Below are 19411 nucleotides of genomic sequence, written 5' to 3'. Positions count from 1 at the left end.
GAAAGTTCTATTCAATCGTTTGACCTTTTCTTCTCAGTCTCTGTGACAGTATACGCTAACCCAGGTCTACTCTCGGGTCTCCGCCAATGCCACTTTGTAACCAACTGCTTAGAGATGGGCGAGAAAGACCAGCCCGGGTTCACTCTCGCCCTTCATCGTGAGGGAGCGTCCGTCCTCACTGCCGCCAACTGTACAGTATAGCTAGTGTCCCATGATATGCAAAAATGATAAGGGATACAGATACAGTCCGACCGTGGTTAACGGGCACAGTCCGACGCAGTTAACGGGTATGCTCAGACCGCAATTAATGAGCATTTTCCAATTTCAAGCAGCTCAAAGTCCTGCTTATATTCATCAGATCCTGAGACTTCCTTCAGGACTGAGGCAGGTACAGGAGAGGGATGTAGCAATAAACAAATCCTCACCTGACACCGGTCACCTGTGTACCCATGGGGACAGGTACACCTGTAGGACTCCAGCCCATCAATGCACATCCCACCATTTAGACATGGCTGAGAGTCACACTCGTCGATATCATTCTGGCAATTGGAACCAGTGAAACCAGATCGGCAGTGACAGCTGTACAAGTTAATGCCGTCTAGACAGGTCCCTCCGTTGAAACAAGAGCTGAAAGAAAGAGTAAAATTAACATTCATCTTTTGTTTTGAAGCAGTTCTGTCCTATATCAGGCTTTACCATTGTGGAGGTTCTGCTGGGATGTCTGAGACAGTCACAGCCTACAGGCACAATAACCAATTGACTGCTGATATTTCATCACCATATAACCAGCATTTCTAGAATATTCTGGAACATATTTTAAAGGGTAGTAATTTGATAAGTAGAATAGTGTAACACTGTTGATGGATTATGGAACTTCATTCAACCGTGCGACAGACTGACACTTGTCACAAATATCAGATGACTGAGAAAGACGCCTTTAATGAACCCGAACTACAATTATGTGGCAATCTCCATGTTCCACGTGCTTTACGTTTATTTAATTTCTCTTGTTGATCTATCCAGCGATCCCTGCTAGAAAGAGCGTGTAGGGACATCAAGATTAGGCTAGGGTGTGATATTACACAGTTGAATAAGAAAGAAAGGCTTGCATTTATATAGCGCCTTTCACAACTTCAGGACGTCCAAAAGCGCTTTACAGCCAATTAAGTACTTTTGAATTGTAGTTACTGTTGTAATGTAGGAATCACGGCAGCCAATTTGCGCACAGCAAGGTCCCACAAGCAGCAATGAGATAAATGACCAGATAATCTGTTTTAGTGATGTTGGTTGAGGGATAAATACTGGCCAGGACACCGGGGAGAACTTTCCTGCTCTTCTTTGAAAAGTGCCATGGGATCTTTCACGTCCACCTGAGAGGGCAGACAGGGCCTCGGTTTAACACCTCATCCGAATGACGGCACCTCAGACAGTGCAGCACTCCCTCGGTACTGCACTAGGAGCGTTGGCCTTTATTTTGTGTTCAAGCCTCTGGAGGGGGACTTGAACCCACAAACTTCTGACTCAGAGGCAAGAGTGCTGCCCACTGAGCTACGGTGGTCCTGATAACATTCACTGCCTGGGCACAGATGAAGAATGGACACATAGGTGAGCTAACTGAAGGATGTTAGCATTTGTGCAAATGCACCCCAACATGGGATTGCACTTTCAGGACAGCAGAGAAGCTGGTGAAGTGGGGGGGGAGGGGGGGGGAAGAGGAGAGGGGATATGACTGCTGGGAGCCCATTACCAAGGGAGTAGTGAGTGTATTAAATCCAAGTTGTGTAGGGTCTGGAATTTCCTTTAAGAAATGTAAATCCATCCGCATGACCTGATTTTGAAGCAAGTTGTTTTTAATCATCTACTACTGGCTGAGAGGGTCAAGGCAGGTCTGAAACATGCACTGTAAGAGACGCCCACATCACGACTGAAGGTCCTGGCATGGTGCCAGTGTGCAATTATCTATTGTTCAACAGGTGGAGCTCGGACATTCACAGTTCCTGATCAGTCAGCTCGGCCAGTGAAGCCAACAGACACAGCAGCAGAACTTCAACAGGTGTCAGTCTCTAATCTTGATCTTTTTTTTTTGTATAACTATCTCAGGGATCACCTCCATTTCTTTTCTGAGCAAATGAATCATCAATACTTTACCAGTAAAGAAAGAACTTGCATTTATACAGCACCTTTTACGACCTCAGGATGTGCCAAAGCGCTTTACAGCCAATTAAATAATTTTTGAAGTGTAGTCACTATTGTAATGGAGGAAATGCAGCAGCTAATTTGCGCACAGCAAGGTCCCACAAACAGCAATGAAATAATGACCAGATTATCTGTTTTTAGTGCTATTGTTTGAGGGATAAATATTGGTCAGGACACTGGGGAGAACTCCCCTGCTCTTTTTTGAAATAGTGTCCTGGGATTTTTTGCGTCCACCCGAGAGGGAAGATGTGGCCTCGGTTTAACGTCTCATCTGAAAGACGGCACCTCCGACAGTGCAGCACTCCCTCAGTACTGCACTGGGAGTGTTAGCCTAGATTTTGTGCTCAAATCTCTGGAGTGGGACTTGAACCCACAACCTTCTGACTCAGAGGTGAAAGTGCTACCCACTGAGCCACACAGTAAAGTTTTATTTTAATTATAAATATGAGTAGAGCTCCTCTGACACTAGCTTCACAATGCTACTGTGTTGTTCTTTATTCTATGTGCAATAAAATCGGCCTTCTATGGGGATGCTTTCAAGCAACCACTGACTGTGTCAGTGAGGTCCTTAAAAGACGATACAGCACTTTTATTTTGTTAGTTTTGTGCTCAAAGTAGGGGAAGTCAATGCTGGAGAATGAAATACATTCTACTTGAAGCCACCCATTAAATACCTAATTCCCAGGTCAGGTACAACCTGGTTACCTGCCAATTATGGGCCCCAGCCACAAACCTCAGTAGCAGTATGATAGTTTCCCGTTTATCATACCAGTCATCCCCTGGGTGAAGTTGTCAAGGTAATCCCAACCAGCGCTAAATTAAGAGCAGTTCCTTGCTGTGGGCCGATGCCTACCCCCAGCAGGATTGAGACGGCCTAAAGCTCGTGTGGTTCCATTAAGAGGGCAGGTATATCTCGCTCACCTCTCAGTGCAGTCTGGAATATTGTTCTCGCAGTGCAGTCCATTAAACCCAGCCTTACAGGTACAGGTGTAGCTGTTGACATAATCGGTGCAGGTGCCGCCATTGCGGCACGGGTTGCTCTGGCACTCGTTGATCTCATCGGCACACCGGGTGCCCGTGAAGCCGGGCATGCAGTTACAAACAAAGGAGTTCACTCCGTCCAAACAGGCACCGCCATTCAGACAGGGATCTGGGAAGAGGAAAACGGTGATTAATGCCAGTGCTTCATAGTAGGCCTGGGACCAAGACAAGAAAGAAAGAACTTGCATTTATATAGAGCCTTTCACAACCTCAGGATGTCCCAAAGCACTTTACAACCAAGGACGTGCTTTTGAAGTGTAGTCATTGCTGTAACATAGGAAATGCAGTGGCTAATGTGCGCACAGCAAGATCCCACAGACAGCAATGAGATAACGAGCAGATCATCTGTTTTTTTTTTAAAAAGTGACGTTGGTTGAGGGATAAATATTGGCCAAGACACCAGGAAGAGCTCCACTGCTCTTCTTCGAAATAGTGCCACGGGATCGTTTACATCCACCTGGGAGGGCAGGCGGGGGCCTCGGTTTAACGTCTCATCCGAAAGAAAGCACCTCTGACAGTGAAGCACTCTCTCAGTACCGGCGCTGGAATGTCAAGTCTAGATTTTGTGCTCAAGTCTACAGAGTGGGACTTGAACGCACAACTTGATAACAGTGAGATACAATTGAACAATAACAATTTGCATTTATATAGCGTCTTTAATGTAGAAAAACAGCCCAAGGTGCTTAATGCAGAGCAAGTGCAATGGTGTGGTTCTGTGCACCCTGGGGGAGAAGGCTCATCAAGGTGTTGACAGCAGTGAAAGCAAATGCTTGTTATACTCTGTCTAGACTTTCCCTTTGCCCTTTTCCCTCCTCTTGTCCTGAAGGCACTGCCTCGTGCTGGGACATTGTTCCATAGGTGCTGGTTACCGTCTGCTAACTTACTGGAGGATCAGTCTTTGTGTGTCAGTCTAGACTGTGAGACAGGCTATGCAACAGTGTGAGGACATCACAGAAAGAACCCGGTTCCATCCTCACTCAACATCAATACATGCACACTTCCAGAAGAGATTATCTTTAAGACTATGTTTGATAGGTGATTGAAGGAAAGGGTTATGGGAACAGGGCGGGCACTTGGGATTATGACTGCTGCATGTGCTGAGGATAGATATGAGCACAGACTGGTTGGATTGATTGATCTGTTTTGTTCTATGTAATTCTGCGGATCACTGGATAGTGATAAGTAGCAGAACTTTTTTTCTCTCTCTCTAGCCCTTCGGCCATGTGCAGTGCATGTAGCTTCATGCTAGCTAAGATCGGCTTAATCATCAACAACAATCTGCATTTTTATAGCGTCAATAACATAGAAAAAAGTCCCAAGGCACTTCACAGGAGCGTAATCAGACAAAAATCAACACAGAACCAAAGAAGGAGATACTAAGGGGGGTGACTAAAAGCTTTGTCAGAGTAGTGGGTTTTAAGGAGGGTCTTAAAGGAAGAGAGGTAGTTGGAGAGGCAGAGAGGTTTAGGGAGGGAATTCCAGAGCTTACGGTCGAGACAGCTGAAGGCATGGCTGCCAATGGAGGGGCGAAGGGATTTCAGGATGCACACGAGGCCAGAATTGGAGGAACACAGAGTAGCCGGAGGGTTGTAAGGCTGGAGGAGGTCACAGAGATAGGGAAAATGAGAATCTTATCTAGGGACTGAACCTGGCATCTCTCCTGGTCTACGTGGCTCGGTTCTAGGTTATGGGGTGCCTGAACCGACAGACACTGGGAGTGCAAAAATAAAAACTTTTTTTTGCTGCAACCAGTCCCGAGCATCAAACAGTACAGCAGCTCAAATACTCACTTGGAGTACAGTCATTGATGTCAGTTTCACAGTCACGCCCTGCGAAGCCCGGCCTACATGCACAGATGTAGTTTCCCAGCGTGTTGGTGCAAGAGCCTCGATTCCTGCAAGGGTTGGCCGCACATTCATCAACATCTACTTGACAGATCCGTCCTGAGGGGTAGGAGAGAGAGAGAGAGAGAGAGAGAAAGTGATAAGGAAGCGATAAGCGTTAAAACACTGGTCACTCACTCCATCTGTGTTTGCCACGCTAAATTATCGTCCTTGGACCGCGCTGCCAGGGGGAGGGGCTTCACTGCCACGTTACCTTGCCATCCCTCCGCACAGGTGCACATGAAATCCTCATAGTCGGGAGTGTGGTTGCAAACGCCTCCATTCTCACACGGGTTGGGGGAACATGGAACCAGCACGTTCTCACAGTTTGGGCCTGTGGGCGGAGAAAGCAGCAAATTTCACACGTGTATTAATGAGGCGCACAAGAGCAGTGTTAACAGGACCCGCTATTTAAATCTGCATCAATTCTACCATGAAATACACTCTGGGAGGTGTCCACGCCTTTGTTACCTCTAGACTCAACTATTCCAAAGCTCTCCTGACCAGCCTCCCACCTTGCACCCTCCGTAAACTTGAGCTCATCCAAAACTCTGCTGCCCGTATCCTAACTCGCACCAAGTCCTGTTCTCCCATCACTCCTGTGCTCGCTGACCTACATTGTCTCCCGGTCCAGAAATGCCTCCATTTTAAAATTCTCTTCCTTATTTTCAAATCCCTCCATGGCCTCGCCCCTCCCAATCTCCGTAACCTCCTCCAGCCCTACAACCCTCCGAGATCTCTGCGTTCCTCCAATTCTGGCCTCTTGCGCCTCCCCGATTTTCATCGTTCCTCCATTGGCGGCCGTGACCAAACTGTAGCGGCAGGAAGTGACATAATCAGAGCCACCCTGGCCCAGAAGTGACATCATCAGAGGTCCCAGAAACCGGAAGTGGCTGCACAGTCTCACTATTCACTCCCAATAGTAAAGGCAAGATACTGAACTGTCCAATGTGGCACTGAAATCTGCATACAGATTCATCAAGATAAACCAGTCTGAAGACAAGTCTCTTCATCTTACAGAAGTTGAATTTTTCAGAAAGAAATGAGCTATCTTGTTCCTCTGCTAGGTTTACTGAGCCTAATTCACCCCCACGCTCCGTGACAAGACAAACCAAACTCAGCAAAAGTTAGCAGTTGTGTCACATCTATAGCCGCAATTTGATCTAAAAGCGGTTACCTCGCAGTTAACTCAACCGTCCACACTGGATAGGTTATAGGGCGAATAGACTATTTACCAAACAACCCACAAATTCAATTGATGGGCAACTCAAATTAATAATTAACAGGAAGTGTTCCAGTGCTACAACTTGCAAGCAAAACATTAGCCTGTCCAACTACGTCACCCCCTCCAGCGTCCTAGCCCTATCTCAGACCCGCTGTTGCATCTGGCAGCAGGACCTCACAAAATTACCTTTCGTGTCTTTGAGCTGTTTATTAACGAAGGCATTTAAAGCTGCTATTAAAAACTAAGAAGAAACCAGGGACAAAATTCCTTTTTTGTCGCAGTAACTAGGAGATGACCAGGTGCTCGAGAGGTTGGCCTCTAACCTGTATAAGGCAGTTCGCACTGGCAGGTGTAACTGGCAATTCCATCCACACAGATTGCTTTGTTTAAGCAAGGATTTGACGCACAGTCATTGATGTTGACTTGGCAGTGCTGGCCTGTGTAAAGAAATAAAATTGCATTTTTCAGTTGGTCCTGTTATCTAATTGAATCTATAAGGGGTGGACAGTGAAAATCCACCAAACTCCAAGGCATAGTGGGGACCATAAGATCATGGCATCCCCTCAAATCCAAATGTAACCACCACCCCTCCTTAAACAGAGCTAATTATAACCCCACATTCTCAGTCCAATTAACAAAACATGCCCATTGCATGGAACATAGGAACATAGGACTCCGCCATTTGATAAGATCATGGCTGATCTGTGATCTAACTCCATATACCTGCCTTTGGCCCATATCCCTTAATACCTTTGGTTGCCAAAAAGCTATCTATCTCAGATTTAAATTTAGCAACTGAGCTAGTATCAATTGCCATTTGCGGAAGAGAGTTCCAAACTTCTACCACCCTTTGTGTGTAGAAATGTTTTCTAATCTCGCTCCTGAAAGGTCTGGCTCTAATTTTTAGACTATGCCCCCTAGTCCTAGAATCTCCAACCAGCGGAAATAGTTTCTCTCTATCCACCCTATCCGTTCCCCTTAATATCTTATAAACTTCGATCAGATCACCCCTTAACCTTCTGAACTCCAGAGAATACAACCCCAATTTGTGTAATCACTCCTCATAACTTAACCCTTGAAGGCCGGGTATCATTCTAGAATTCTGGAAAGATCAACTAAGTTATTTTTGCCATTGTGTTACAGATCGCACTATTTTCTGTTGTAACCAAAAGCATTTGCCAAACCAGTCAGTTATGCACACCCATTCCAGGCTTGGTGAGGCTTCCACCCATGTTTTGTGACTGATCCATTTTGATATGTTTGTGACAGATCCATTCCACATTTTGTGATACACGCAAGCAGCTCAGTGAATGACGGGAAATATCCAGGGCTGGGAGCACTTGACTAAGTAAGATGGTGCAATGAAGAGCATGCACAATATATTGTAGGAACAACAAAAGTATCTGCGTTCTTTATTTAGAAGAACCAGAGGGGAGATGAGAGTGGTGGAAGCAGATTCAATAGTAACTTTCAAAAGGGAATTGGATAAATACTTGTAAAGGAAAAATTTGCAGGGCTGTGGGGAAAAAGCAGGGGAGTGGGACTAATGGATAACTCTTTCAAAGAGCCAGCACAGGCACAATGGGCTAAAAAGCCAACTTCCGTGCTGTATCATTCAATGATTTACTGTTTATTTTTCAACTGATAGGAGCCTAAAATATTTACCAGAACTATCAGATTCTACTGTTATCCTTGCAGCCTCATTGGATTCATGTACCCAGTTATAACGGTGTTTGGGGAAGCCTAGGTATAATTTAGTAAATCTTTTGTAACGTACCTCGAAAGCCCTCTTTGCATTTACAAAGGTAGCCATTCACCAGGTCAGAACAGGTCCCCCCGTTCTGGCAGGGGTTTGAGTCACACTCGTCCTTGTCGATATCACAGTTCATTCCGGTCCATCCCGCCTCACAGTCGCACTTATACCTAGATTTAAATTGTTGGAATGGGAATATTAAATTAGTGAAAGAATGAAAAATCAAAATGCAATTTAAAAAAAAGCTGGTTTCAGATTCAAGAAACAGAAAAGGCGGGGGTGGGGGGAGAAGGAGAAGGAGAGAACGAGAGAGAAAGAAAGAAAGGAAGGAGAGACAAGATATAAACTGAGAGTTAAGAGCTTTCCCAGTGATTCAGTTGATAAGTGCATTGTCCAGTGTAGAACCAGGAAAAAGAAAGAAACTTTGGTTTATATATCACCTTTCAAGACCTCAAGACTTCCCAAGTACTTTACAGCCAATTAAGTGCTTTTTTGAAGTGTAGTCACTGTTGTAATGTAGGAGAGTGAAAGGTTTGCTCTTTCAAGTAAGCTGCTCTTAGTCGGTTTGCCAGTTTGAGGGCCAAAACTGGACTCAGTACCCTATTGTAGGGAGGCAGAAGTTAGGCAGGATTCCTGCTCCTGATCATTGACCTGTGAACCCCTGGGCTGCAGAGTCATCATGTGGACCTCAGGGGAGACGAGAGTCATGCGCGGATATAATGTCTCCCGTAATCGAGTGGTCTTCTGAAACCTGGGACTCGATGTCTCGGCTCAGACATTAAGAATGGTGACCGTGGCAAAGTACTGGAGGGCCTCCTGTGCTGGAGGAACTGATCCCAGCAAGAGTCAGCGTCTTCGGGAGAGCAGGAAATCAGAGGAGGGATGGTGGGAGTGGGAGGTGGGGGGAGAGATTTTGGGGGCAATTTTAACCTAATTGGGTGCGATGCTGGTTTGACATCCATTTAAGTCACTGGGCGGGGTTTAAAATCGGCGTTCCACCCGATCCCGTGGGTTTCCCGCCCGGCGAGTTACGTTAAAATGACCTCTTTTATTTCTTCTAGAAATGAGGAGGAGGAACAAAGTACCTCTGAGAGGAGAACAAGACTAAACACAACCGGGCCGCTCCCAAACCAGACCGACAGCTCCCAAAATGAAAAAGGAGAAGGTATAAAAAAAAAAGTCAGGGAATTTCCCCGCGCTTCATATTTTCTTGTTGCCTTACCCATTGACGTCATCGTGACAAGTTCCGTGCACACAAGGGCTGCTGCTGCATTCATCCACCTCGGAGTGACACAGGGGGTCGTGGTAGCCATCCGGGCAGAGGCAGGAGAAGCCGTCCTCACCGTCAATGCAGGTGCCTCCATTCCGACAAGGGTTGGACGCGCACTCGTTTATTTCGAGGTCGCACTGTGGGCCTGAAAGAAGCGAGTGATTTTCTTTCTTACAAACTAAGAGAGCACTAGAATCAAGAGATTCAATCAGCAAGATGCAAGTGTACGGGCGACAGTTTCTGAGCCCCCAAATGCCACCCATAGGGCCTTGCATACAGCGGTCGGCTTATCGGAGCATTGCAGGTGCACCGCTTGCGGGTTTCAGTGAACGAGGTCTCAGAAAATAACCTGTGTGAGAGGAGTGGAACAGAGGCATATGAGAGGCGTGGAGCTGACCAGTGAAAGGCGTGTGAGAGGCGCGGTGATGGCCTGTGAGAGGCGTGGAGCTAACCAGTGTAAGGCGTGTGAGAGGCGTGGTGATGGCCTGTGAGAGGCGTGGAGCTGAACCGTGAAAGGCATGGCAATGAGCCGTGTGGGACTGGAACACTCACCTGTGAAGCCTGGCTTGCAGATACAGTCGTAGCGATTAATGCCATCCTGGCAGATCCCATAGTCACAGGGCTGGCTGGCACAGTCATCATGGTTAATCTCGCAGTTGTCACCTGCAGTTAATGATAAAAAATGTCATGTGAAACACAGAAATAGCGTCACGGTGAAAAGCTGGAAAGACTCAAGAAACTTTTCATTGTGATACTATAATCCAGCAACAGTCCATTAAGCTATTATGAGGCTTAATTAACATTTGGTTCTAATATGTTACATCAAAAAATTACATGTAAGCCAGCACTGTTTAATATTGTACAATACGCTGAATTGGTCAACTCAAATCCCACCCATCACACCACCAGTGACACTCACATAGCCACCAATATTCCATTCTGATTTCCTTAGGTCCAAATGCCCTCATTAGATAAAACCAAGGTTTAAAAGAGAAAAATCTATAATTGTGCTGTTGGGTGTATGTCATAGTTCAGGTGGACGCATCCTTAAAATTCACAGACCTCCACCCCCCCCCTCTTTACTGAATCCCGGTGACAACAATTAACAAAGTACAGGGGGCTTAATCCTCTGTCTTACAGCTGGAGCAAATTCAGTTCAGAGTTCGGAGTTGAATCTCGAAGCTTCTTTTGCCCTGGGTTAGTTTTCAACGGGCAGCTGGCAGGGCAGGAGGCCACGGGTCGAGTGCAAGTTAAGGGAAGGGAGGCACAAAGGTCAGGCTCATTGCTTCACATGCCCCTGGGTTGGTCTTATGCACTCTACCTCGAGTGCAGTCCAAGAGCAGGGCCAGCCACTCTGAACACAGAATAGTGAAACACATGGCAAGATCTAAAATGAGAGAGAAAGTAAACTCAAAAAAGCTTTGATTTATTTGTACCTGAAGTTCCCTGTTGGCAGCGACAGAGGTATTGGTTCACCAGATCGATGCATTTGCCGGAGTTCTGGCACGGGTTGCTATGGCACTCGTTGATTTGGTTCTCGCAGCGGTAGCCGGTGTAGCCCAGATCACACTGGCAGGTGAAGCTGGCGATGCCGTCGGCACAGGTGCCGTGGTGACAGGGGTCAGGGTTGCAGTCATCAACATTCCGCTCGCATAGCTTCCCCTCGAAGCCTGCAGCGAAAACAAAGGAAAACACAGAACCAGATAAGTTACGAAGGAAACTGCCAAAGAGCGAAGCAGCGGCTAGTGGTGTCATCCAAACTGCATCACGTGAACCAGGGAATTGCAAGGTCACAAGTGGCAACATGAATGTAATCTTACTTTCCTACATCACAACAGCGAATAAAATTCCCATTGTTTGTGGGATCTTGCTGTGCGCAATATGGCTGCCACGTTTCCTACATTACAACGGTGACTACACTTCAAATTGGCTGTAAAGCACTTTAGCATGTCCTGAGTTCATGAAATGCACTATAGAAATGCAGGTCTTTCTTTCTTTTACCCTCCTCGTAACTAAAGAGGTGCTGGGGAATCACATAATTGCAGCAGGGAGTGGGAACTTGGGGAATTCACCCTCTCACTGATAGACTGCTGAACATAGGGGGTGATCAACTTCAGGTTTGCATCCAATCTCCAGGACTTCAAAACAAAGCTTAAAACTTAGGCTAGTAAACTAATTTAAGACACGGAGTATGAACGCCAGCTGTCAGCGGATGTAAGGCGATAACTCAATTGAGAAGTTTGGATGGCATTACAAATTGAGAGCGCGGTGCTCTGGAGATTTATGGTCATCCTGAGATTTGGCTGCGATCTCAAATTCACCACTTGGTATTGATTATACATGGCCATCATCAGTGCTATTCCTTCCCTTAATGCTGTGGTGCGGAAAGGCCGCAGTAAACAATATCTGGTATTCCAATCTGAAAGGTGTCATCTGATACCAAGGCTTTGAAACCCCATCGACCTGCAGTGTATAAATCTCCCATGTATTTCACACCTCGCACACACCTGCTCAACAGGCCTAGAAAATGGAAGGTCGGCGCGAACTGGGCACAGGGAATGAACCTTACACCAGAACGGGGAGTCACGAGGCTTCGCCCGATATTGGGCCTTGGGCCTCAATTACACGAGATAGGCCAGCTGCATCGCCGGAAATTGAAATCCTCCTCGCCGACCCCCAGGTAGGTCCTGGGAGAGGGGATGGGGGTGATCAGGAGAGGGAGGGTAACGATTGGGGACCGGCAACGGTCTTTGGCACAGCAGTGGAGGCACGGAAGCACTGCTGCACATCCCAGCTCCACATTCAGGTAAAGACTATTTTTTTTAAACTTATCTTATTGGTAGCGGCTTGCGGTGGTCCCTTTAAGGCCGCGTGTAGGCCCAATTTTGCAAAGGGGGCCTCAAAAAGGCATGAGGCACCCTATTTGCACATACAAATACGCCTGCTTCAGGTGCGGGACCTGGCTGCTGCTTTTTTCTGCCTTTACCAATATGGCGGGTGGCGCACTTCAGGGGCTTAATGAGCGCTCGCGTGCCCCGGCCACTATATTGGATGCTTAGGCCCGTTTTGCGCATGAAAAACGGTATGCGGCGCCATCGAATTTCTAGGCCAGAATTTCTGCAAATCCACATGTATGAAGACCAGCGATTAATGGGGCAAGATAATCCCTACGCGTTTCACGTCATGCACACGATGGCCACGGTTTTCCAACTCTGTGCTTGCTGGACCTGTGATTTTCCATGCATTTTATGAAAATGTACATTCCCATATGTATTTTTCTGAAGTCAATATACATTTTGATTACACAGTCCTTGCAGGAAGAATGTATTCGTACTTCCTGTTTCCTTGGCATGACTGTACTTGCATTGGAAGCAATGCTGGTGATGGAGTGGGGAAATGTGGCAGCTTGCTTGGTTTTGGGTTGTGGGCCTGGGAATGGGGGAGAGGGCGTTGCATACTGGTGGCCGTGTAGGTTGGGGTCGATGCCCCTGGTCGGTGAGATGCTGTGCTGGGAGTAGGGACACTTGATGTTGAGTGCAGACTGGGGCTCGGGCTGCTTTCCCTAGTTTGTAGTGGAGGCCAAACATCGCTTGTTCTGACTGGGGAAGAGGAGATTGGTGTGAATCAACACCATTGTAGCAGGCACTGGGGAAACCGAGGGGAGATAAAAAATAGAAGGGTTGAATCTGTGAGGCAGGTACAAAATTCAGCAGCACTGGGGGCCCAGATAATGGGGTAAAGTTCACAAGATCAGGGAACTCAGTGATGGGACCTGGGACCTTTTGGTCCATGTGGCTCAGTAACACAACACACCTTGCATTGACCCACTGGGTTAAAACCTTGCAGCACATCAACTGTACCTACACAGGTTATATTCTGCAGGGGATGCTAACCTCATGTATGTATATATATTTTAAAAATCTTGAGCTCTGTTCCTTTCAGAATCATTTCTAATCTATTTGCGAAACGTATTTTTTTTTCCTCTCCCGTTTCTGTGCTGTTGATCCGAGACAGAAAAGTTGGTTCTCACATTCACTCCACCTCAGGACTGATCTGAGGCCCTGTTGCAGGGAGTTACAAAAAAGGGAGGGGGGGGGGGGGGGGGGGCGGGGAAAGGCACAAACCTGCTATTGTTCAACAGAATATTCTATGAGCTGTCGACACAATAGACATCATATCCAATAGGCTTCCCTGGTGCCTGCGTCCAGATCCTGTGAATACTAATCAGGCTAGGTTGAACAATACAGCTTTATCTATTGAAGGGCCCTGTTAGTACCAGTCCCCTCACCAAGACTTTTTTTTCTTCAAATCATCTGTATATAAATGTAACAACTTCTGAAAATGGCACAAGAAGCTTCCCTCTAACCTCCCGATTGGAATGAGGTAAATCATTGCGTTAAAAACTGGAATTCAAGTAATCGAAGGGGAGTTAGTTATTTGGCAGTAACACCACCCAAAATCGATGTAGGCCCAGGCTTTCCTCATTTTGTTATCCTTCACTTTGAGATTTGAGTAAAGGCGGCTACCGTTCACGTTTGTCCACCAGTCCAATCATTCACTGAAATAATATCTGGAGGATAAATATCAGCCACTAAGTCACAGCTACAAAAAAATACTAAAAGTGGACTTTTTATTTCTGTGCCCCTTGCACTCTTGGCCTGTCAATCACGATGTTAGGTTGCGTAATAGGGCTCAGGGAGTAGCGCCTAGGAAGCACTTAGAAAAATGAAGATTGTAGAAGTACCCTCGAGTCTGCCATGGTTTACATTTCAGACAAAACAACAAATATTACTCCAGCATTGCCTCAGTGCCCAGAATGGTACTAAGAAGTTGTTATGATCTGGAACGCATTGCCTAAAAGGGCGATGGAAGCAGATTCAATAGTAACTTTCAAAAGAGAATTGGATAAATACTCGAAGGGGAAAAAATTACAGGGCGATGGGGAAAGAGCAGGGGGAGTGGGACTAATTAGACAGCTCTTTCAAAGAGCCAGCACAGACACGATGGGCCAAATGGCCTCCTTCTGTGCAGTCCTACTATGATAAGTCACAGGTTCAATCCCTGGTCTGTGCTGATCTGAGCCACGACAGTGTGGATGTGGTATCAAGAGAGCAAGGGGATCAGGCTCAGTTCAGTTGCCTTCTGTGGTGGAATAGCCTGCTAATGTTCACTTGGGTGGTCTGTACCTATGGAATCTTACCTCAGCATGTCAGTACCTCAGGGGCCAGGCGGGGAGAACACTGAGCAAAAAAAAAACAAAATCAACAGAGACTGCAGCTTATCTTCATAAAATATTCTTTGATAATTTTCTGCAGTATTTAAGGACCAGTTACCTTTACCCTCCTGCTCCCCCCCACTAATGAAGAATTTATTAGCAATTTTAGTTGATAGAAGTGCAGGTTGGACAGCTTTTAAAAATAATTCCCTTTCCCTCTGACTCTTGCCAGCTGCAGTTCCATAGGCACCAGCTAGTACCATCCAAGTGGCCAGTTCTTCCTGTAAAAGCATAACCAATGAGTATTGGTAGGCTCCTCAACTGTGGAATGCATCACAAGAAAATTGAACATTGGATCAACTGAGCCACCGGGTGAGTGGTTGGACTCCTGCAGTGTCCATGGTAACTGGACGTATCCTGTCCTAAGAGTGGCTGTGTTTAAATGTAACAAGGTCCTGGCTTACCTTCTGCACATTTGCACTCGTATCCGTTGGGCATGTCAATGCACTTGGCTCCATTCTGGCAGGGGGTGCTTGCACATTCATCAACGTCAATCTGACACATCAATCCGGTAAAGCCTGGAGAGCAGAAAGGAAGAAAACTGGTTAGCGTTTCCTGCGGTCAAACTGTGTGCGATAGAGCAGGTCTCTGGCATAGTGGTCTTGAACTGGTGGACCTCAGTAAGAGTCATGGCCCAAGGATCTCCATTAACAAGTAACGGATCTCAACCAGAGTAGGAAAGAAATGTCAAACCCATCCGAGTTCTCAGCTCCTGATTGTAGCTCCTTGCTAAAGGATCATGGCCCCAAGGTTCTCCATTAATGAGTTACTGATCTCAACCAGAGTAGAGGTAAGGTTATCTCAATTCCTCCCCCTATCAGACACCCATGGGTAAATTCCGCGCTGACCAAAATTTACCAATTTATGTACTGGCCGTATGCGAGGCCTTGTTGGCTGCATAAAGCCTGCCAGAATTTTCCCTTTGCCCCGCAAGTCTGGGGAGGGGAGCAATGAGATGACCTCGTCCCAGCTCTGGTCGCTGGCAGGACCTGAGCACGCTGTTACTTGCCTATCATTCACCTGGTGCGCTCAGTCTTTCTTGGAGTACAAAAGGCCGTTAGCCTCCAGTGCCATTCCCCCCTTTTTTCTAGTGGGGAGAACAGGAGGAAAGAAATTGCAGGTAGCTTAACCTGAGATCAAACAAGCAACATCTTTTAAAAGGAGAAAATCTAAGAGCGTTACATTGTCTGTGCTAGTGAGTGCAATCCCATTGTACCGTGAGATTAGTGGAATGGGACATACTGTAGAGGGGTGAAGCAAACCCTCACGGATATATTGTAACCTTTCCTTGGATTATTTTCAATACAGCCACTTTACTCCTTCTTTTGTGGCGTCAGCCATGGCTCTCACCTCTGAGTCAGAAGGTCGTGGGTTCAAGTCCCACTTCAGAGGCTTGAGCACATAATCTAGGCTGACACTCCCAATGAAGTGCTGAGGGAGTGCTGCAATGTCGGAGGTGCCGTCTTTTGGATGAGACGTTAAACTGAGGCCCTGTCTGCCCTCCCAGGTGGACGTACAAGATTCCACAGCGCTATTTCGAAGAGGAGTACGGGAGTTCTCCCCGGTGTCCTGGCCAATATTTATCCATCAACCAACATCACTAAAACAGATTATCTGGTCATTATTTCATTGCTGTGTGGGAGCTTGCTGTGCCCAAATTGGCTGCTACTTTGCCTACATTACAACAGCGACTACACTTCAGAAGTATTTCATTGGCTGTAAAGCACTTTGGGACGTCCTGAGGTCGTGAAAGGCGCTATATAAATGCAAGTCTCTCTTTTGTTAAAGGATTGAAATTAAGGAGGAGTGCAAGAGCTAAAAATGCATTCAGAGCACAAGCAGTCCCCCAAACTGCTCTGTAAATGTAACTGTTGCTTAAATGACACTACAAGTAATGCAATTTTTTAACTCTAAAAAATAAAATTCATGCACTATTCCCATTCCAAGACTCCAAGAGGATGTGTGAGGAAGCTGGTCCCAGGCCTCTACCCCCACCCCCGCTCCCCTCCCCCCAACCTTCCCCACCGCCCCGCCATCCTCCCCTCACGCCCTTCCCCACCCCCACATGAGGTAGCTATGCCTAGACCTCTACCTAGGGTCATTTGAGAAGTAGCTGCTCCTAGGCCTCTGCTCATGTCCCTCTGTAAATTGTGCTGGGAAATTCTCGAGATTGGACTGGGGAGATTTTCCTACAGATCTTAACTCCCTACCTCTTTCCTTGTGCAGCATCCTAGTTTCCCCAAAGGAAAATCTAACCCACCAAATCTCCCACTTGTTGAGCTTCTGTTCTCAGACACATTGGGATGGCCCAAATGGAAGATAGGATTGGGGAGGGAGGGAGTGACGGTATAGGGGCGGAAAGGACAGTTATGCCAGGCTTCTGTCATGGACTTCACAGAATCTGACTTGGAATAGTATTGGCAAAAGTTTAAGAGAGGGTCATCCACTCGGGGTTTTGGTGGCAGGGAGTGTTTATCACAAAAAATATCAAACCCATCTTAGTTCTCGGCTCCGGATTGTAGTTCCTATCTAAACGAATCAAGCTCAGGCCTCAAAGCGTCTAAATTCAAGGCTTGCCACTAGCTAGGGAGAAACGATCAAAAAAAGATATTTTCAACATCAACTAATAAACAAATTATCTAGTCATTATCTCGTTGTTTGTGGGATCTTGCTGTGCACAAACTGGCTGCCGCATTTCCCACATTACAAGTGACTACACTTCAAAAGTATTTCATTGGCTGTAAAGCACTCTGGGATGTCCTGAGGTTGTGAAAGGCGCTATATAAATGCAAGTTCTTTCTTTTCTTTCACTCAATGTTTTAATCAAGTGATTCTGTAATGAATCACTTCAGGATAGGATCAGGAGAACAAAATTTAAATCTGAGTACTAGAAAAGCAAGATTTATCATCCTATGCAACTAGTAAATTTGTGTACACGAGATTTGCTGTGCTATTTGATGAGGTCCAGCCCATAAACAGAGATTAGTGGCTGAGAAATGCAGCATAATGGTATGTGACAAGACCTTACATAATAAACCACCATATAATTCAACTAAATACTATTTTCAGTAGAATGCAGACAAGATAGTGAATAATCCAGCATCTGTTTACAAAAGCAGGACTGAAATTTCTTATATGGTAATAAAATTCCTTTCATTTTTTTTAAACAAGGCATTAAAGGCCTTTTACCAATCTACAGTGAGATTGCAGTGCAGTACTGAGGGAGTGCTGCATTGTCGGAGGTCTTTCGGATGGAACATTAAACTGTCTGTTCCGGTGGATGTGGAAGATCCCACGGCACCATCTGAAGGACAGCAGGATGTTCTCCCAGTATCTGTCAACATTCCTCCCTCAACCGACACCCAAGAACAGATCAACTGCTCATCCACCTCGTTGCTATTTGTGGGATCGTGCTGTGCACAGTGATTACTGTACTTGTTTATATAACGATCTTTGCATTTCGATGTAATCCGTCATGTATGTGAAATCGTAAGAGGTGATCAGGTGCTATATAAGTGCGAGTCTTTGTTGTTTTCCATCTTTCATCTCACAATTACAGTGTATTTGCTTTCATCACCAACACGTTACTGAATGAACTATTATCACCCTGTCACTTTTCAGCAATCTTCCTTCGCTGCTTTGAAAACTAGAAAGCTTCAAAGAGTTTACAAGGTCTTAGATGCATGTGGTATAGAAAATAATAGCCAGGTGGGACACAGGTGAAGGCCCCAACACAACCTCAGGGTTCGGGTGGTTTAGATCTAAGAAGTCTTGATTTTTATTTTCTCTTGCTTAGTTTACAGCTTCATCTGAACCCCCAGGCTGTGTTCATTTGTGAATTCTTCAGGTTTCCTGCAGTTAATTATGGATTTATCTTCAATTGAAAAGATTCTTCTCAAGGGCAAGGTTGAGTTGAAAACTGGAGGGTCATTAACCCCATGCTGCTGAAGAATGCTTCTCAATGGGTCAGGTAAGCAATGGCCCGACTGAATCAGTGGGAATGTACGTGGGCTGGGCATGTCGCAGGGGTATCACAAACGGGGGTAGGTGAAATAACTTGGGAAGGAGAGACAATACATGGGAAAATAGAGGGAAATATTTGCTGATGTAAATGGCTTTCCTCACAAAGATCACATCATCATCGCCAGACGTTTCACTGAAGAGAATTTTGAGAGATTTAAAAAGTCTATGGCTGCTAAGTGGAATTGTCTAAATTCAGATCAGACATTTATATTCCACAGCTCTCTAGAATCTCAACAAAAACGTATTCAGAAACTTGGGAGCCCTCTGTCAATGTATTCCTGTGTCAGCTTATTGAGAAAGGGAATGCACAGTGACAATTCAGAATATGAAAGGAGAGTGGGAGCACCGGGAGAACTGACTGAATCTGACAGTTGTATTCTGAGGTGCTGCTCCTTCAAGCAGGGCCTTCAATGGCTGCATGTGGAACACAGTAATCATATGAGGGGCCCCGTGTCTGCCCCAAATGTAAATTGGGCCTAAAAGAATTGAGGCTCCCTCTCATTAAGGGCAGCTACTTCTCAGGCGAGGGAACCGAGGCCTTCAGAGAACAATTGGTGCATTGTCCGCCTCCCGGAGATAACAGACACGGCCCCTCTTGTCAATCAACCACCAACGGAGAGCTTCTTCAAAGGACTGGCTGAGGTATACTGCACCCTGACCTCTGAATAACCTCTCCACCACAAGAAAAGCTGGTGAGGCCTACACTGCAGGCCTCTCTCCAGTTAAACACCTACTAGTCAGCAAA

The 19411-nt window shown here is 46.1% G+C and overlaps 1 protein-coding gene across 2 annotated transcripts in view; it reads right to left on the bottom strand.

Annotated features, from left to right (window-relative positions):
• The window catches only part of notch3 (notch receptor 3), a 126358-nt gene that overhangs the window by 20856 nt on the left and 86091 nt on the right, over positions 1 to 19411 (bottom strand). For both annotated transcript variants that reach the window (XM_067973025.1, XM_067973026.1), the window contains exons 10-19: positions 15048 to 15161; positions 10805 to 11038; positions 9921 to 10031; positions 9321 to 9513; positions 8123 to 8268; positions 6669 to 6782; positions 5335 to 5454; positions 5028 to 5180; positions 3118 to 3346; positions 426 to 627 (exon numbers count right to left, since the gene is read on the bottom strand). In XM_067973025.1, the coding sequence (XP_067829126.1) occupies positions 426 to 627; positions 3118 to 3346; positions 5028 to 5180; positions 5335 to 5454; positions 6669 to 6782; positions 8123 to 8268; positions 9321 to 9513; positions 9921 to 10031; positions 10805 to 11038; positions 15048 to 15161 (1616 nt within the window). The remainder of the gene's footprint in view (positions 1 to 425; positions 628 to 3117; positions 3347 to 5027; positions 5181 to 5334; positions 5455 to 6668; positions 6783 to 8122; positions 8269 to 9320; positions 9514 to 9920; positions 10032 to 10804; positions 11039 to 15047; positions 15162 to 19411) is intronic.

Source organism: Heptranchias perlo, chromosome 37 (assembly GCF_035084215.1).
Source record: "Heptranchias perlo isolate sHepPer1 chromosome 37, sHepPer1.hap1, whole genome shotgun sequence".
Classification (NCBI taxonomy): domain Eukaryota; kingdom Metazoa; phylum Chordata; class Chondrichthyes; order Hexanchiformes; family Hexanchidae; genus Heptranchias; species Heptranchias perlo.
Note: the sequence above shows the minus strand (reverse complement) of the source record. Positions and strands in the feature narration are given on the sequence as shown.